Raw genomic sequence first — 18,371 nt, 5'->3', positions numbered from 1 at the left:
GAAAGTCGCTTATGTAATCAACAAGTTTTCAGTGGAAATGAAAGCCATACACCAGAACTCTTAAGCATTTAAAGCTGATACCTAGTAGTGGCAAATAGCCTCATTTCTTTTGTTCATAAAAGTATCTGAAGTTCTGTGCTTTACTCTGCCTTGAGGGGGTGACAGTGAAACATGGAAAGAAAGTTACCCATCTCTGGACCACAGTGTCTTTAAGTTGCACTGGGAAGGTTCAGGTTGGATATTAGGAAACATTTCTTCTCCAGAAGAGTGGTGAGGCATTGGCACAGGCTGCTCAGGGAGGTGGTGCAGTCACTGTCCCTGGAGGTGTTCAGGAAGAGGCTGGAGGTGGCACTGAGGAATTTGGTTAGTGGGCATGGTCCAGTGAGTTGATGGTTGGACTAGATGATCTTAGTGGTCTTTTCCAATCTTAATGATGCTATGATTCTTTGATAAGTAGTTGGCTCCACATACTACATTAATGGGCAGAAAAAATAAGGCTCTATTCTGCTCATGCCTTTAACAGTTGAGGAGAACACTGGATTTTGTCACTGCATGTGGACTGATGAGTTGTAAGTAAAATTAAGCCTCAGTGGTGAACCTTTTGTAAGCAGCACTAACAGTCAAGATTAGTTCTATTTAATTTCTTTATTTTGAAATAGAGGAGCATTTTAAAACTCTATTCAATTATGTGGTCTTCTGCACTGTCATTAAGAATTCTCATATCTTAGAAATGATCTCTTCTGTATATTTTTTCCCATTTTCTCTCAGCTTAAAGTTAATAAAAGCAAATATGTTAGGAAGTCGAAGTTACATGGACTACGAATTTCAATAGTAATATGGTAACTGAAGTAATGAGGTACTGGAGGGGAGAATGGCAGTGTTAACTATTAATTTGTGTATTTTTAATTAACTTTCTGAAATCTCACCTTTACTGTTCACTAAAAATTTTGTCACTACTCCAGCTACATTATGAGATGGTGTTTCAAGCGCATCTTTTTTCAGTGTGAATGAGTATTTATGTCCCAGTCATGGGCTGTTTTGCAGAAATAACTTTTTTTTTTTTTTTTTTTCATCTAAATGCATTTCAGTTCATTTCTGAATTTGTTTTGCTGTTAAACTGAAATTAGTTACAAATAACTTAATATCATTAACTTAGAAGTTGCTAATATAACAAGTGTATCAAAGGCACTCCCTGTTCATCACATGCCATTTATTTCTACACTTACTGTGTCAAATAGTTGTTATCCAAGGCTCTGGGAAGGTACTTTCCTTTGTTAAAATTTTATTCTAATGAAATATTCCCCAGAATTTTTTTTTTCATGTAAGTAGTGATCAGATATTTAAAGGTTTCTTTTAGCTTCAAGACAAATTTTATATTATCCTTTATCATCTTGGAAATTATTGTAATTAAAATAAACATCAGCTTCTGTATAATGAAGATTGAAATTATCTATCTTTCATGGTACTTTGGAACACTTCAAGCCATATTTCCCAAGGCAACAAAATAAACAGGAATCATTTATAGTCAAATGTAGTGGGATGTGTGTGGGGATTGCCTGTAATGGAGAAAATAAGGCATTGGGTTAGATCTAGGAAAACTTAATTTTAATTAGTTACCTGCATGTCTTACAAGTTAACAGGATAAATGGTCAGTGATTGGGTAGAACATTTCCCATAGGATATTAAACACATTTGGTAATTAGTTCGCTGCTTCTAGTTGTGATGTCATATCTTTGCATTTACTGAATATACTGAATGGTGAAGATATCAGATTATTTTTTTAATGGTTGAGGTGTGAGTCGAATATGTTGGGATCCTGCAACTAAACAAATTCTAAAATCCAGCATGAAACGAAGTAAAATTAATAAGCTTTTAAAGTTACCGTTATCTTTTCTAATTGGTATTAGTTGTAGTAGTTTTTAAATTCCCCACTTACCTTGTCTGTGTAGTGCAGAAGTTGCACCAATATGTTCACGTTGCCTTTTGTAGACAGACACGTCAAAACCTCCAAGACAGCTAAGATTACAGTGAATTCTTTGCAAGATCAGTGCCTGAAGGCCTCATTAATTTTGACACCATTTATAATTGATTTTGGGAGGTAACATCTGGTAACATCTTACATCTTAGAATCTACAGTGTAAGGAAACAATATACACACGAAGTCCTCTGGTTTTCAGGATGCGCTGTTACAACTGTATAAAAAATAAAAGGGCATTTTCTTAAGGGTCAGTTTGGTTTTAGACTACGCTGTAACTCATCTGATTTTAGAATAAATCAGAATGAATCAGATGTTTACTATATAAAATATTTTGATTTGTTTTTTTATTTCCAGAATATAACCAATGTAAACTATGTCTTTGCTGGGGACTTCTGCAGCATAGACTTTTCTTGTCCTTCTGGTACTTTGTATCTTTTAGTGTATGTTCCTTTTGCAAACTTAATTAGAAACTAATATCAAGCCTAACCAAAAAAAGAAAAAAAAAACCAAATACTTCAACTTTTTCTTTATTTTTCTTGATCTTTTTTCCACAGGTAAAATATATTACAAAATTTTAATTATGTACTAGCTGGTGTTATGAAGAGTAATTAGCCCCATCTTTTTCTGTTTTCTGCTAGGCAGATATCAGCATTATAGCTAGAGTTTTGGAGGATTTAGGTATAGGAGTTACAAATTAAAGATTCTTTTTTTAATTTTGTTTTATTTGAAATATTTCTCCCACTACACCAGTGGAAATCATCAGGATGTGTGTGCGTTTATCTGCATGACAAAAGTAGGAAACGTTTCTAGAAATATCGGGAGTGACACTAGTAACCAATTTCTCATCTCTGCAGACTGTGTATGTGCTTCAGAGAGTTTAATTAATGCTCTGTTTTCTGGAAGCTTTTCTTTTTCCTTAGAGGATGGCTGGGCAAAAGGTTTTTTTTTACATAGATGTTCCATATGAGTTGAGCTGCTCTGTTTTCCAGTACAATATGCAATTTGAGTTTATTTACTAAAACACATTTATTACTGCTAACTAAAACCACATCAAAACAATACTTTAAAAAGGTTTCTGGATTATCAAAGTAAATATGTTGAAGCAACCTTTTTTAAATTCCATTTGTTTGGGATGACATCTGTGTTGAACTGCACCTAAACTTCTGGTAGTCATTAAAAATAAATTAAGTAAATTCAGACGAGTTGCTGTCAAGTCAAATTAAAATCATCTATTCAAAGTAATTATGAATGTAAAACTTGGTTGAAGACTTCTTGTATGGTGCTAAATGCTTTCCACATGCAGTAATGGAAGTATTAATTTGATGTACAGGGTAACTGAAGTTAGTTCCAATGCCTATGTTGTCACTCTGTACGACAGTCTGTCCACATATTTATTGTTGTTTGGTATTCCTGCTTGTTACGTTAAGTTGAGCTACTATATGTAAAGGAATTAGAATGCATGGGCTTGGGCCAAACATCTGTTCTCCTGAGTAGAACAACTGACACTTTTATGAAGTCACACTGTTCAGTGCCTATATCAAAAGCGCTTTATGATTGAAAGATTAAAGTAACTTAAATGGGAGTAAAGATTTTCTTGCTTCATTTTTCTTTCTGTTGAAGCCACAAGCCAGCAAATAAGTGCATTGTTTTCATAGTAACCAAAGAGAAATGTAGCAGAGTTACAGATGGAAGCATGGATTTTCTAAGTTTCCATACTTCTATGGTTATGTTGAGCCATAAATATTTAAAAAATAACATCGTTCCCTTTAGTTCTGAGTTCCAAAAGTTAGTATGACTTGCCAAAGCAAGTAATCCTGGAGCATAACAAAACTATCATTATCTGAAATACTTTGATCTTCTCTATTTATTTGTTTCATTGAGCAACTTAAGGAAATGAATATTTAATGCTGGCTATACCTATTTGTAAAAGCAGAAATCAGGTTCATAAAGTGAACTGAGTTTTGTTCCATTCTGTTTATTTTAAGGTAAATTTGTACTTTAGCAATGAAATTCCCAACTCTAAATGAAGACTGAGTGTAGGTGGGCCTCCTCTACATCCATCTCATCATTTGTAATATTTTACCGTTTAATATAAAGGGTTGTGTGTGATTCTTTTTTTTATTATTTGTTCTATAGTTTCCTTTAAAATGTTTTCATTTTAGCCTGAGGAAAGTGTAGGAAATATCCTAATTACAGTTGTCAGCTCAATCAGCAGTTTGGAACTGTTGTATGTTATCATGCAGTCTAAATGTATCATCAACTATATGGTATATTTTCTAAAGGACTTCAGCACAAGATAAATGATAGTTGTTTACTAATTATATATGTTTGCAATCCTCTTTGAAGCTGTAATCTTGCAATGGGAAATCTCAGTGGATTGTGTTTTAGGTCACACTATTGCTTTCCTTGTGTTGTCTTATAAAAGCAGATGCAAAGATTTGTTCCATAAACTTTTTTCTAGAAGAACTCAATGGTTTGCCATGCCATCTTTTGTTGCTGCTCAGTGATACTGTAGTAAAGCATTGAGGTGATTCTTCCATCAAAAGTTGCTTATTGCATCTAATGTTCTATCATGTAACTGTGTCCATTGCAGAATTAATTAATCTGATCAGAAAGCTAATACTCAATTTACCCCCAAATTGTGATCCTACTGGAAAAGTTCTACAATGAAATTTCAACTTAACTCCCTTGTGTTGAGGAACTGAATTGAGGTGTCTGGTTGGCAATCTCTAGCATTTAGGTAGAATTTTTAGATAGGTTTCTTTGAAACTTAAGAAGAAACTAGGATGAAGGCTTCTAACATCTGTTGGATAGTAGTGACCATTAGAAATTCTTAAGAAAAACAGGGAAAGAGGAAATGAAATTAAAAAAAAAACGTGTTGAATTAGCTTTTTTGTAAAATGATTATGAAGTACTGAGAGCAGATAAAGTCATGCAGATATTGTACAATATTCTATTTTACAAGTAATTTCACTTGCTTCACAAGCAAATATGAACGATTGAGGGATAAGTACACAGATGAGACGAGGAGGCTCACGAGCAATCTCTGCTAACATGTGGTCTGTATTATGGCAAAGTTGATGAAAACTCAACTAGAATGTGGTCTGTGTCTTGATTTACATTCCCTTCTCTTCCTGAAACAGTTTCTAATATAGAAAGGTCAAGTTCTGCCCTCAGATGTTTCTGTGCAGTGCCCATGAGACTCAATGGAAACATGCTTTAAAATCTCATGCAATAAATGTATAATACGAAGCATTCTTAAGCCATAGTAGCTACTTACTTGTCCAAAGTCCCCAGAGTTGCTGTCATTTAATCCTAGTAATCTGTAAAACATTTTGAGGTATCTTGAAAATAAAAAGACTTGCTATTATATTTGAGTCTACTCCTACAGACATCAGTTCCTACTTGCAAAAATCCACTTCTTTTTTTTGTTAGACAATGGGCAACAGCAAATTCTCTAGATAGGTCTGAGTGAGAATGATGATTGCTATGGAGTTATTGCCATTAATTTCTTAATGAATTTTTTAATATTTGGCAACTGTATTTTACCCTTCTGTTTGTCTTTGTTGGCTTTTAGCCTGTTTATCTTGAGGAAAAGCAGGAAATGTCTAAGAGCAAATTACATTTTTAAGGTGGATTGTGAATTTTATTTCCTACTGTGTGTTTTAAAATATCTTTAACGAAAAAAAAAATTCTTTTAAAAGATCTCTCAGCAGGATGAAAAGGGTATTTATGTTACAGTCCAAAGAAAATTGTAACGGTCTTAGTATTTGTAAACTCCCTTTGGGGGAAAAAAAAGAAGCACACACTGATTTTTAAGATTTTATATTGTGTAGATGTCCAAAGCTTACATCACGCCTCCTTTTACACAAACGATGAATGGGCCCGCATGGCCTTTCTTCACTAATGCATAGTGCAGTGCCAGGAGTGCTTAAAGCAGGAGGCTTTACATATTGTAAAGTTCTAATCTTTTCAAACAAACTGTGTTGATAAGAAACTGTATTTCGGTGGAGACAGAGCCTTACTGGGAAGATTAACATGAGCTCTTGGCATTTCTTAGTTCCTTACACTGTCAAAGCTTGACATGTCTCCATTCCTGTGCAGCCAAGGATTCTTAAGTGGTGATATCATCAGTGGGAGAAGATAGAGATCCACTGAACTGATGTGTTGAGGCCAGTAACAATGTGGCAGAAGTCAACATTTAAACAGCTTTCATTCTTCTTTGTTTGATTTTGACACTGCAAAGTGAATTGTTTCCTTATCTGATTGAAAAAGTTGTACGTGGTGTTTTCTGCTTCATTTTTTGTGTCTGGAAAGAACATCAAATGCTAAGTCTTTTGACATCAAAAGAAACTGATTACATCAATCTTTATCTGTTGTGGATCCTAATAGCTGAACTCAATGGGTAAAGTGTGCTTTACCTTTCAAGGATGCCAAATTAGCATTGAAAATGTAGTGGTTACTAGCGAGGCACAGAAGCAAAAAATGCATGGAGTCTTGTCTTAAAATTTGATTTCAATCATAGAATCATAGACCAGGTTGCTCACAGCTCCATCCAGCCTGGCCTTGAGTGCTTCCACAGAGAGGGCATCCACAGCCTCGCTGGGCAGCCTGTTGCAGTGTCTCACTACTCTCACAGGAAAATTTTTCTGTCTAATATCTAGTTTAAATCTGCCCTCTTCCAGTTTAAAACCATTTCCCCTTGTCCTGTTATGATATTATCTGATTTTACCATGTTGTTTTTATCTTCTAGTAAAAGGACAAAGAAATATACAGTACTAACCCGTTTAGTAGGTGAGGCTTGTTGCCATCCATTGCAGAATCTGTAGAGGTACTTTGACTGTTGTGCAAAGTGAAGGCTGTAGCACAGTATGTAATGAAATATATGATATTTCTGGTAAGGAGTTCATGTACAACAAGCTTTTGTGTCTTGAAGTTTACACACTCCTCAGAAGAGTCAGACTTCAGCATTTACTTTCGTACAGAATTTACATGATTTGTCACAAGGCAGAGTTAATAAAAAGGAGCAGTTTCCTGATCGTGTTAATTCTCAGATTTAAAAGCTTCCCATGATAATTTAACTTCACCTTATCTTAATAAAATAAATAAAACCAATGTGCAACAAACTATTTAATGGCATCTTTATTTAGTTGTGTGACAGAGCACAGTGGACTAGGTTGCTCTTTGAGATATAACTACTCAAAAATACTTGCAGTACTGTATTTCTGCTTTCATTCTTGTCTCACCTAAAACATAAGAGCAGTTGCTTTTGTCATCTTTCTTGCATAAGCAGATTTTTCTTCTCTATGGTTCCTTTCTTTTTGGAAATAAATGTACAAAGGAGGGCTGAACACATCGAAATCTTAAAAGTGGAGGCAAATATATAAGCATAATTTTGGAGTGGCTTTTTAAAATCCATTCAACCAGTTAACATTAATATCCTAAGCTAAATATGAAGTAGAATGTTTCAATGGGATCAGTGGTAAGATTGATGAAGCAGCATAATAGTAGGATGCTTTTATTGTCATGTGGTACATTGGAATTAGTTATATTACATTTTCTTGTAGTATTATTCAGAAATGTTAGCATTTGCTTTTAATTATCTAATGCAAGAATTGTCCAAGAAGTTTGTATCTTTGGGCGTGTTGTTTTTTTGTCTTTTTTATTTTTTTTTATTTTGCAAACATTCATTACCAATAGTTTTATTAAAATAAATGGATTACCAGGGCTGAATGCTGCTCTCTGCTAGGACATGCAATTAAGCAATCAAAATACTCAGGCTGTAAATCAGACAGATTTACATTGAAACAGATCTTTTTTTATTTTAGTGTATTACTGCTGCCAGACACAGGTATAAATTTTGTACTTTTGCCTTCAAATGCAAAACAAGAGCAAAGAGTTTTAGATTTTCTTCTTGGTAGTGAGAGTGCTGTGTCTGTCAAGAAAAGGCTGAGTCTGTCTGATGCAAGCTTTGATAACGTGATTGTTCTGGTTCACACTGCATTGTGAAAAGAAGCTGTTTGCCTCCCTTTTAAATCATTTTCTTTTTACCAGCTGCAGAAGATCAGAATAAAACTGACCATCCCTTTACTCAGTCCCTGGTGATGATGATGATCCAGCATTTGTTTTTCATTTAAACCACATGTTGAATAAGTGAAAAAAGGAAATACATGCTGGTCAGAGGTCAGGTGCAACACAGAGTTTATATGGATTTATTTTCACTGTAGCATCTGCTATCCTGCATTTAAAGCCGTTGAATGTTGTTCTGCTTCCAGTTATTTTTGAGGCAAGTTTTCTTAAATAGCGTCTTTTCAGATTTTGGCATACCCTGCTGGGCAGACACTTGGCCTTCAGAGCTGTAGAAACAGTCCGATTCTGCAGATGATAACTCTGCACCAGACAGGCTCTTCAGAATTTAAACTCCTTCATGATCTCATAGGGTGGAAGCTGACTCTCTTTGTTTCTCTTCTCAAATAAGTAAGACTAAGCCAAAAAAGAACCTGGAACAGTATTAGGGTGATAATGGAGAGCTGAGGCTAAGAGCTTCTCTCCTTATCCCTGCTCTGGCATTAGGAGAGAGTGAGGAGGAGAGAGCACAGATCCGTCCCTGCATTTTCCAAATACAACTTTAAATTTTAATCAGATACAGAATATGAACTAAAGGTTCCATTTTTTCATATTAAATTACCTGTGTGTTGAGTTTGTACATCATTAGATGTACTGAAATGTTTGTTTTTTATGAAAGAATAGTGCAGGAAAAATTACTACACACATTTTAACAAATAGTTAAACAGTTTATAAGAACAATGAGGAGTTTTTAATTCTGTTTAATTCTGGTTTTATGATTGGAATAACTTCAGCTTTTTTGTTTTGTTTTGTTTTGTTTTTAAGATTGTGTGTTTGGACTCTTTTCATATGAAACTTTCTTTTCTGTTCTCTTTTTTCCTCTCCAATTTCTTTTAGGAATAGGAGGCCTGCAAGATTTTGTGCTAAAGTCTGCAACTTTGTCAACATCACCAGCTTGCCCGCCTTTTACACCTCTCAACTTTGAGGCTACACCAATTGTGCGGGTAGCTGTTGAACCGAAACATCCAAGTAAGTTTGAAAGGAGAATTCAGTGTGACAGCAACTCAGCTTCCCACTCTCACTGATTGAGCTACTGTATGTTCTATCCATTAAATTAAGTGATAGGTCCAAGACAAATCAAATAAATCTAGATGGATGTATTTCATTGTCCTAGTGAATTCTTCTAGCTGGTTTGCCAGTGTCTCAGTAAGGGGTGAGTTACAGAAGATCTTGCTGCACGTTTTGTGGTCACTTAGCTATATCACAAGTAGGATACTGAATGATGCTCACAATTCAGTATTCCTTTACTGTGAAGGTAAGTAAAGTGTGTGATCTTTGTGTTCTTCACTTCTGTTGCCATTCTGTGCTATATCATTAAGCCTTTGACACAGATTTACAGTATTTCTACTACTTTGGGTTTCTAATTGATTCCTACCCACTACCCAAACCAGAGTAGCATATCTCTGCCTATGTTTCAGTCCAGTTTTCGTTTTTTGTTGTGATGTTAGTAGAAACAAAATAACTAGCTTCCAATTCAGATCCAAAATTTTCTAACATTAAAGTTACATAGGCTTCTTCTTGTTCAGTTTTTACTTTTTTTCTGAAGTAGTAGGAGAATCTAGCAGATGTTTGTCTCATGTTTGGTTAATAGTTAAATAGTTAAATATTGTATATCCTCATTTGATAAAGCAGTTTAGAAAATATTTAAAGTTTTTTGCTCTAGTGAGTGTGATATTAAGTTGAAAATTGTTGAGGAGTATAATTCTAGAATTACTATGTAATTCTAGAGAGGCTTTTTTTCTCATTGAGGAAATAAAGCTGTATCATTCTTTAATCGCCAGCTATTTCCTTCAGTAACTCCTGAATCTATTTGAGCCAGATTTGTTAGAGATACAGAAGTCTCAAAAATTTTATCTACACCTGTGAAAGTTCCTAAAAGTCAGGTGCTGCTTGAAGTATCAGAAGACAAGCAAGATCAGGCTGTTGTAGGCTCAGCTTGGAAGTGATCAGTTTCCTGTTAAACTGCATATAGTCTTGGGGTGATGCTCGCATGTTGTCTCATGGGTGCCTGTATGGTTACTCTTAAAGAAAAGCCATTCCTCCCTTTCAGAAAGCTTAAGTGCAGAATAGAAAAAAAAAAAATTGCTATAGAAGCACCTTAGAACTTAAAAGTTATTCACAAACTTTCAGATAAACTATGCATTTGTGTTTAGACTCCCAACAAAATGAGTATTACTGTTTCCTCAACTTAAATATGTTTGTCTTCAAGTATTCCTTGCTCGGTATTTCTTTGTTGATAATACCTTCTTTTGCCAGGTGATATGCCTCAGCTGGTGAGAGGAATGAAGCTTTTAAACCAAGCTGATCCATGCGTCCAAGTTTTGATCCAGGAGACAGGAGAGCATGTGCTAGTGACAGCAGGAGAAGTTCATCTGCAGCGTTGCTTGGATGACCTGAAGGAAAGGTTAGAAGGGTCAGGGAGATGGAATATTTTTGTTCAGTAACTGTTTCCTATTTCTTTGTCAGTTAAATACATCCATCTTTGATTTATGTTATGGTGAAACAGCTTTTACCATTGGATCATAACTGTACCTTTTTGTAGTGTGTGCAGATGTGCAGCGGCAACTAGTTCACTGCCTTTGTAAAGCCATATTCAAGGAAATTCTAAATGGCAGTAGCTTCAGGATTCCGGTGAAGAGTGTAATGATGTAAGTCACACAAAATAGAAATTGTGAGAGGAACCAGGTCTGGCAACAGAACTCCCCAAAATTAGGAAGTAATGTGACAGAAGGTTGCAAGACCAAAGTCCTGTTCCTTTGCTCTTGATTGTGCCACTTTTGGTTAGTATCAGACAATGCTTACTTCTTCTGGAAGTTGGAATGGATCACTTCCAAATTACTTAGAATACGATTTTAACAGCATCTTTATAGTGACTTAGTGCAATATATTTGTATTGTTTCTGAAAACAGATGTACTGCTGCAATTTGCACAGCATTTTTCCTCAGGGTGTGTAAAATCCTTATTATTGGCATTATTCCAACTTCTGGAAAAAAAAATTACTGGAATAATTAAATGATGACGACATCGGATGTTACTGAGCAGCTAGTAGCAGTCTATGTATTTACTTGTCTAACGTTTTCTTTTGTAAACATGATTTTGACTTTTTTTTTTCTGAATTGCCATTTCACTTGATTTTTAAAAGAATTATATGATGTCAAGAGTCATCATTTTGTGATGTCCCAAATGGACAAAGCACGTGAACACTGTGATTGTAGTGTCATAAGCAGAAACGAGAAAACCTGAAGGCACAAAGTGGCAGGACTCCCACTGCCGATTCACTTGACATATGGCTTCTGATGCCTTTTCTCACTTGGATACGAGCTCCCAAAAGGAAAAGTGGCAAGGTGTATTTACTAACTTTTTGAGTTCTGATAGTGGTATTCTTTAGTAAACTACTAAACTGTGAAGAGGAAAGGTTGTGGTTTGAAATGCTATTTAGATCAGCTCTAGTATAACCTAAAAGGTTCTAGCATGGTTCCATACTTCTTTACAAAAAACTCTTCAGTTTACCCAGGGCTGCATTTTTTCAGAGCAACTCACTGTAATAACAGGTGTTCTAGTTCAAACCAAATGTCTGTCTAACTCCATGTGTCCAACAGAGTGGCTTAAATTGAATGTTTGGGAAAGAGTGAAAACAGAGCAGCCAGATGTAAAAACTCCTACTGGTACTCTGTTGGGCCTTCATTGTCGTCAGTTCATGGACAGTTCAGGGCCTGCTGCGGTTTGGTTATCAGCTAATCCCTCTTAGCCTTCCTTATGCCCCTCATGGTTTTGTAGGCTTCTATCACATCCTTGAAACATCTGAAGACTACTTGTATTTTCATACCACTGGTCAACCTTATTTTTTCTAGTTCTATTATAGCTCTTTTGAGGAAGGAGAGCAGCATGTAGTTTTCAAGATGTGAGTGAACCAGTGGTTTATGCAGTGACTTTCAGTAACAGTACTTTCTTTTGTTTTGTACTATTACTTTCCTTTTTGAAGTACGTGGTATTTTGAATAGTTTGAAGTGCATTATCTGGTAATCCGTGTTGCAGTTCAATTTATTCATGAACATCTGCTCTGTGTTAAGGCCACTGCCCTATCTTCCACAACCCCTCGTTTTAAAAATAATTTTAAAATTTAAGCTAATTAAAAAACTCTATTTTACAGGTTTGCAAAGATAGAGATTAGTGTGTCAGCACCTATTATTCCATTTCGAGAAACGATAACAAGACCTCCAAAAGTTGACATGGTAAATGAAGAAATAGGAAAGCAGCAGAAAGTTGCTGTCATACACCAAACAAAAGAGGACCAGAACAGAATTCCTGAAGGAATTCAGGTCGATTCAGATGGGCTTGTCACAATGTCTACTCCAAATAAACAAGCTACTCTCAGTGTAAGAGCGTTGCCACTTCCTGAGGAGGTAACTCGACTTCTTGAAGAAAACAGTGACTTGATTCGAACTATGGAGCAACTCAGCACGTCTCTGAATGAAGATAAAAAAGCTCATGAAATAGATCAGAAGACTATGGACAAGATAAAGGAATTCAAACAAAAATTAGAGCAAAATCTGCAGGGAAGGAAGTGGAGAAATGCGGTTGATCATATCTGGTCATTTGGACCACGGAAATGTGGGCCTAATATTTTGTTACATAAATTTGAGGGTTATAAAAATTCTGTGTGGCAGTGCCTTGAAAATGCTGAGAAAGAAGTAAGTAAGTATGGAGACTTTGACAACAGCATAGTAAGTGGATTTCAGCTGGCTACGCTTTCGGGTCCCATGTGTGAAGAACCCCTCATGGGTGTGTGTTTTACAGTGGAAAAATGGGAAATGAATAAGGTTGGAGAGACACTTCCAACTAAAAGTCAGAATTCAGGGGAATGTGGTGCTGTAGAACATAAAGAAAGTGAAGATACTGTTTCTCCAACAAGCAATTGCACTGTTAACGTTTGCAGTGAGAATGAACAGGAACAGAGCAGTCAAAGTGTTCCAAAGTCACTTGAAAAAAATAGTAAAAACAAGGGAGAAGTTTTACTTATGGATTGTTATGGTCCCTTCTCTGGACAGCTGATTGCCACCATGAAGGAAGCTTGTCGTTACGCTTTGCAAGCAAAACCACAGAGGCTTATGGCAGCAATGTACACCTGTGAAATTATGGCTACTGCAGAAGTTCTAGGTAAGACAACACAACCCTTTGTCAAGAATTTGCTTTCTGAGTTAATGCATGAATTTTTAGATACATAACATTTAACTGAATCAGAAGGTAGAAAAAGGTGAGAAGAATGTCAGAGGTTTTTCTTTGTTCTCTGGTAGATTTTTTGCAATGACTCTAATGCCTCCTTGCCATACCACTAAGCTTACCCTAACATTTGTTCCTGGAGTTTTCCGTAGAAGTTGATATAGTGAAAAATGTAGTTATTTGTTGTAAAACTCTGCTGTCATGCATGCAAGCATGATACTTGACACTGTAAGCAAGTGTATCAATTTTAAATGAGAAAAACATAATCTAAATTGCTGTTTACAAAAAATGCCCACTACTGCATGATTGTTTATAGTGATGTGATTAACATGCATCATCTCATCAGTTGTGCCATAAAATGAAATGGAAACACGGCATTCTAATACGTGGATATGTTTTTAATGAGTGTGATTTAGGACTCAGATGTACAAGCAGATTAGTCCAGTTAAGTGAATGCATGTTAGATGGTGATAGCCATGGACATGCACTGGTTCATTACAAATCCATTATTATGGATAAGCTTAAGCCAATAAACTGTGTCCTTGAGGGTGAGTGAAGAGCATGCTTGCTCTGCAGTAAAGATTGACAGTTGACTTGTGATAAAGCATTGGCTTTTATAACTTAATTTTTTTCTGTTGGTGTTCCATGCATTGATATCCAGTTGAGCTTAATGCATCTTTGTATTACCTGCTTGTTTCTAAGATTTTATAGCAAACTCTCTTGTGTTTAGAACACTTAAAGCTAGACTGTCTTTTCATTTTGCTTATGCAAATGAAAATTAATTGAGAAACGATTTTATCAGACACTGTTGTGGCTTTGTTTCTGGATTTGATAGCAGTGCTCATGTTATTATTTAAAAATAAAAGAAAGCAAGATCAGAGCACTTAAGGGAACAATTCACACAGTATTATCTCTGGCTCTGTTCTTTAAGTAAAAACACACTGAATCCAAAACAGAAGAGCAGCTCCTTTCCCTGCTTGCTAAGGTTATGGTCACCCATAGACCTGAAAATGTTGATCGTGTTGTACACTATTTCTATCCAGTATGAAACTTGTTTGTTTTTTTAAAAGAAGTTATTTTAGCATCCAGGGAAAACAAGTCGTTTGGCATTTTCCTTTGACCTTCTGAAGAGCGCTGCAGTATAGCGAAATGGTGAACAAGACTTAAATATTTTAAGGAGCTGAACATAAGACATCTTTAAAGTGAATCTGTTATGCACATATTTATTCTGTACGTTGCAGCATCTTGAAGGTTTTTTTTTTTTTAGTAACATCATTGTTTCAAAGTAATTGTTTCAACAATTTTTGAACAGCAAGTCATGGCATTTTTTAGGGATTGATGCTGCTGAAGCCATTCTTTCTTCCAGCTTATTAGTGCAGAATTAGGACCTGTTTCTCTCCAGTATATTGGCACCTGCCCGTAGTGGTAAATCTGAAGGCCTCACATAGCTTCTTTGTGATAGCCTAAACTGAGACAGTACTCCAGGCTGCATGAATGAAATGCGTGTTGCTGGAAACCTGAATAAGCTAAATAAATTGGCTTCTGGTTTCTGTGTTTCGGTAGACCAGTCTTCAGTGAACTATGTCTAGAAAATATGTTCATCTAAAGTGCTTTGTGATAATTGTTTTCTTATCTCATTAATATAAATCAAATTTTTCTAGGTCCTACCTATTACAATTAGAAAAATAAATATTTTGACTTTTAACATTAATAACCTATAAAGTGGTTTTGGACTTACTTGCTTGAACAAATGGGTTTAATGCACGTTGTGTGGTCCATCCACAACGTATAAACAGTGATGCTCTTTGGCAGTGTGTGCATTTAACTTGAATCTTAAAGCAGTATGTGCTTAACCAAAGTCACTTACTGATCTGTGAGCTGTGCTGATGTGTGACCGTTTCATAGCTCCGAGTTTTCTGTAGTCAGTGGAATTTTCTTAGACTTGAAGTCATTTAGTTATGTGAACAAAGGCTCTCCTTGCATGGCAGACTCGAGTGACTTCTCTGCAACGTGCTTTAATCTTCCTGTCATTTGAAATGTAGAATCTTAAGTATTTCCTCCATTTCCTCTCAAGCAATAAGAAGACTATTGTGTGTAGTAAAGGTGACGTTCAGCCAGAGGAGCAGAGAGGAGGTCCTGGTAAGGGCACGAACAGATAAAATCATCACTGATGATAGGAAGAATACTTCAGCCCATGTTTTATTAGAGAACTAGAAACTCTGCAGGAGTTGGTATTGAACTCATGCTTCATCATCCACACCTGACAGGAAGATTTAACTGCACTACCTGTGTGCTAGATTTCCTTTCCAAGGACCAGATTCTATACTTAAAAAAATAAAAGCAAATAAACATATGCAAATATTTCCTCTGATATCCTGTAAAAGGCTTAAAATACATCTGCAAATCAATGCATGTGATTATAATATTTAATAATATCTTTCCGCCAACTCAGAATAGGTGAGAATAATCAGGAAGTAATGGATATTCCTAATTATTTCGAGGAAGGATCACTGTTTAAAAGCTACCTGTACATGTCCATGGTTTTGGTTTGCTTTTTTTTTTTCAGTTGAGTATAAAATATTTGAACATCTTAGAAATTGATATGAATTTGTTCTTTGCTGTAAGGTATTTCTAAAGTTAATTTGTACATCTAAGAGTGATTATTCATACTTGTAAATTAAGGCATTTCTAAAGCATTTTTTTCAGTGTATATATTTTTCTGTGCTTTTTATTTTCATCAGTAGAAATGTAGTTGTGAGTTTTTGTCTGTAGAACACCTAACCTGCAAAAACATTTTAACTGCAAATTAACGTGATGCTTTCTGTAAAGTTGAACGTTTTTCAGAAGTGCTTTGTTGATATCTACAGTGTATTTCAAAGGACTCCATATTTGGGAAAGAAAAGTAAAAATTGCTGCTGATTTAAGGATTCATTAATTAAATGCTAGTTGGGACACATTAAATGTAATAAATACCCAATAAACAAGTTTTCTGTGCCTTACAGTAGCACTGCAGCACTTGGGACACAAGTGGCTTATAGGGAAACATTGAACTAAGTAAACTTTTAAAGGTAGCTGGGATGTGATTTCTGAGTAGCGTTATTACTTAGTAGCATCACTTAGCTGGTAATGTTTCTCTAATATTTGATTAGCTGAAGTAAAGCAAGTTTGGCACATAATCTGGCAAAGTGCCTTTGATGCTATCACATGCCTACGTTTTAAAATATACAAAGTACGTGTGTTATCTAGATTCATACAGTAGCTATAGTTTGTTAACTGTTATTTGTATGATTCTGCACGTGGTATTGGCAGAGTATGTTGTTTGTCTGAATTTAATGGATTTGCTTAAAATTTTGCAGGGAAGAACGAGGGCCAAAGAAATGATGTACTTTATATCATGCTCAAGTTTTCTGAGTAAATATGTACTTCTCTTAACAGATCAGAATATGAATGTCTTGGTAAGCTCATCAAAGTAATGTCTTTGCAGGTCGTGTGTATGCCGTCTTGTCCAAAAGAGAAGGCAGAGTATTACAAGAGGAGATGAAAGAAGGAACGGATGTGTTTATTATTAAGGCAGTACTGCCAGTAGCAGAAAGCTTTGGTTTTGCTGATGAAATCAGGAAGAGAACTAGTGGCCTGGCCAGTCCGCAGCTGGTGTTCAGCCACTGGGAGGTAAAAATATCTATTTGCTCCATCTGGTTTGGTGATCTATTTCCTGTAGATGTGGCAAACGGGAATAATAAGTGGAAAAGGTTAAGTTTTGGTCAAGATGTTTGAGTAATTCATTTTTGAAGCGAAGAGGAAAAAATGCAGCTTTATATTGGTCTTACTTAATTTAATGATGATGCTGTTCAGAAATGGAGTTATACTTTCTTGAGATGAGATGCTTTTTATTTCAGTATCAACTAAGTGCTTCTGAAATGGAACTGATTCTTCATAAATTGGTTTCTGTAAATTTTACATGCCTTTTAAAATAAGTTATCTGATCAACTTATTTGGGTGGAGGGGGTATACTACTGCTAATAAGAAATCTGATTTATCTGATGGTTATCCTCTTAGTGATTGGCAGATACTTCACGTTTTTTTTTGTGCTTGTGTATTCCAACTCAACATATGTTTCCATGTTAAAAGGTAAAGAGAATTGATTCAATTCTTTCAAAATCAAGTCTGGTCACAGTAGATGGAAGTGTCCTCAAAATCATTTCTTTTGTTCACCTTTATCACTTAAGGAAATGAAAAGGTTTAAGAAGAGGTGTAAAGGAAATACTGAGATGGGAAAGCTAATAAGAACTGGTATCAATTGAGAATGCACTTCATTTTGTTCCTACAGTGCGGATCTTCAAGAAGTAAAATGGAAAGCTTTAAATTAGAGTTCCTTGTTAAAGAAAAACAAAGCTGCATTGTAGGAGGCCTTGGAAGACTTAATTGAAGGAACTAAAAATAGGCTCAGGGGAAAGAGTCTAAACCAATAACATGAGCTTTTTAAAATAATTGAAGTCTAGATTTTTAATTCTTTCAAGGTCAGATGTTCCTTTATTTGATGTTAGGACTGTAGAAGTTGTGATAAATGGATTAGAAAGTCTTATTGTTTTATCTTCAATTTTATGACAAATGTCAAATCTGTGAGTGCAAACAACTACAGATTTTTGAGGCCAGGAGTGCTCCATGCAGTTACCAGCTATGGTCCATTCACCTTTGTTTCTCTGCAAAATATGTGCTGGTTTTTTCACACTGCATATATTCTTCCTCATTTTCCTGTAGGTAAATTGTCCTTATAGGAGTATTTGTTAAATACTTCAGTAGCAATATTTCTTTCTTAGCAATTCCTGCAACTGCCTCAGGAATTTTGTGCGAGTCCTAATTGGAAAAAGAGCATCTCCAAAAACCAATCATGTGCTATCAAAAGAGTTGTGAATCCTTGAAACAGTACTTCTCATCTCCTTTGACAGCGCCACCTTACTGGTGCTAAAAAAGCAATGGGTAAATGCAACCCATATAAATAGTGTGTGTTCAAAAAATAGACAACAACTCGGTGTATATAGGGATGTGA

The 18,371-nt window shown here is 35.5% G+C and overlaps 1 protein-coding gene across 3 annotated transcripts in view; it reads left to right on the top strand.

Annotated features, from left to right (window-relative positions):
• The window catches only part of EFL1 (elongation factor like GTPase 1), a 55,744-nt gene that overhangs the window by 28,586 nt on the left and 8,787 nt on the right, over positions 1-18,371 (top strand). For all 3 annotated transcript variants that reach the window (XM_052671611.1, XM_052671610.1, XM_052671612.1), the window contains 4 exons: positions 8,942-9,073; positions 10,361-10,508; positions 12,255-13,261; positions 16,809-16,993. In XM_052671611.1, coding sequence (XP_052527571.1) covers positions 8,942-9,073; positions 10,361-10,508; positions 12,255-13,261; positions 16,809-16,993 — 1,472 coding nt within the window. The remainder of the gene's footprint in view (positions 1-8,941; positions 9,074-10,360; positions 10,509-12,254; positions 13,262-16,808; positions 16,994-18,371) is intronic.

This window comes from Tympanuchus pallidicinctus, unplaced genomic scaffold (genome assembly GCF_026119805.1).
Source record: "Tympanuchus pallidicinctus isolate F22 unplaced genomic scaffold, pur_lepc_1.0 scaffold12, whole genome shotgun sequence".
Lineage (NCBI taxonomy): Eukaryota > Metazoa > Chordata > Aves > Galliformes > Phasianidae > Tympanuchus > Tympanuchus pallidicinctus.
The sequence above is the reverse complement of the archived record's forward strand: the minus strand, read 5'-3'. Positions and strand labels throughout refer to the sequence as shown.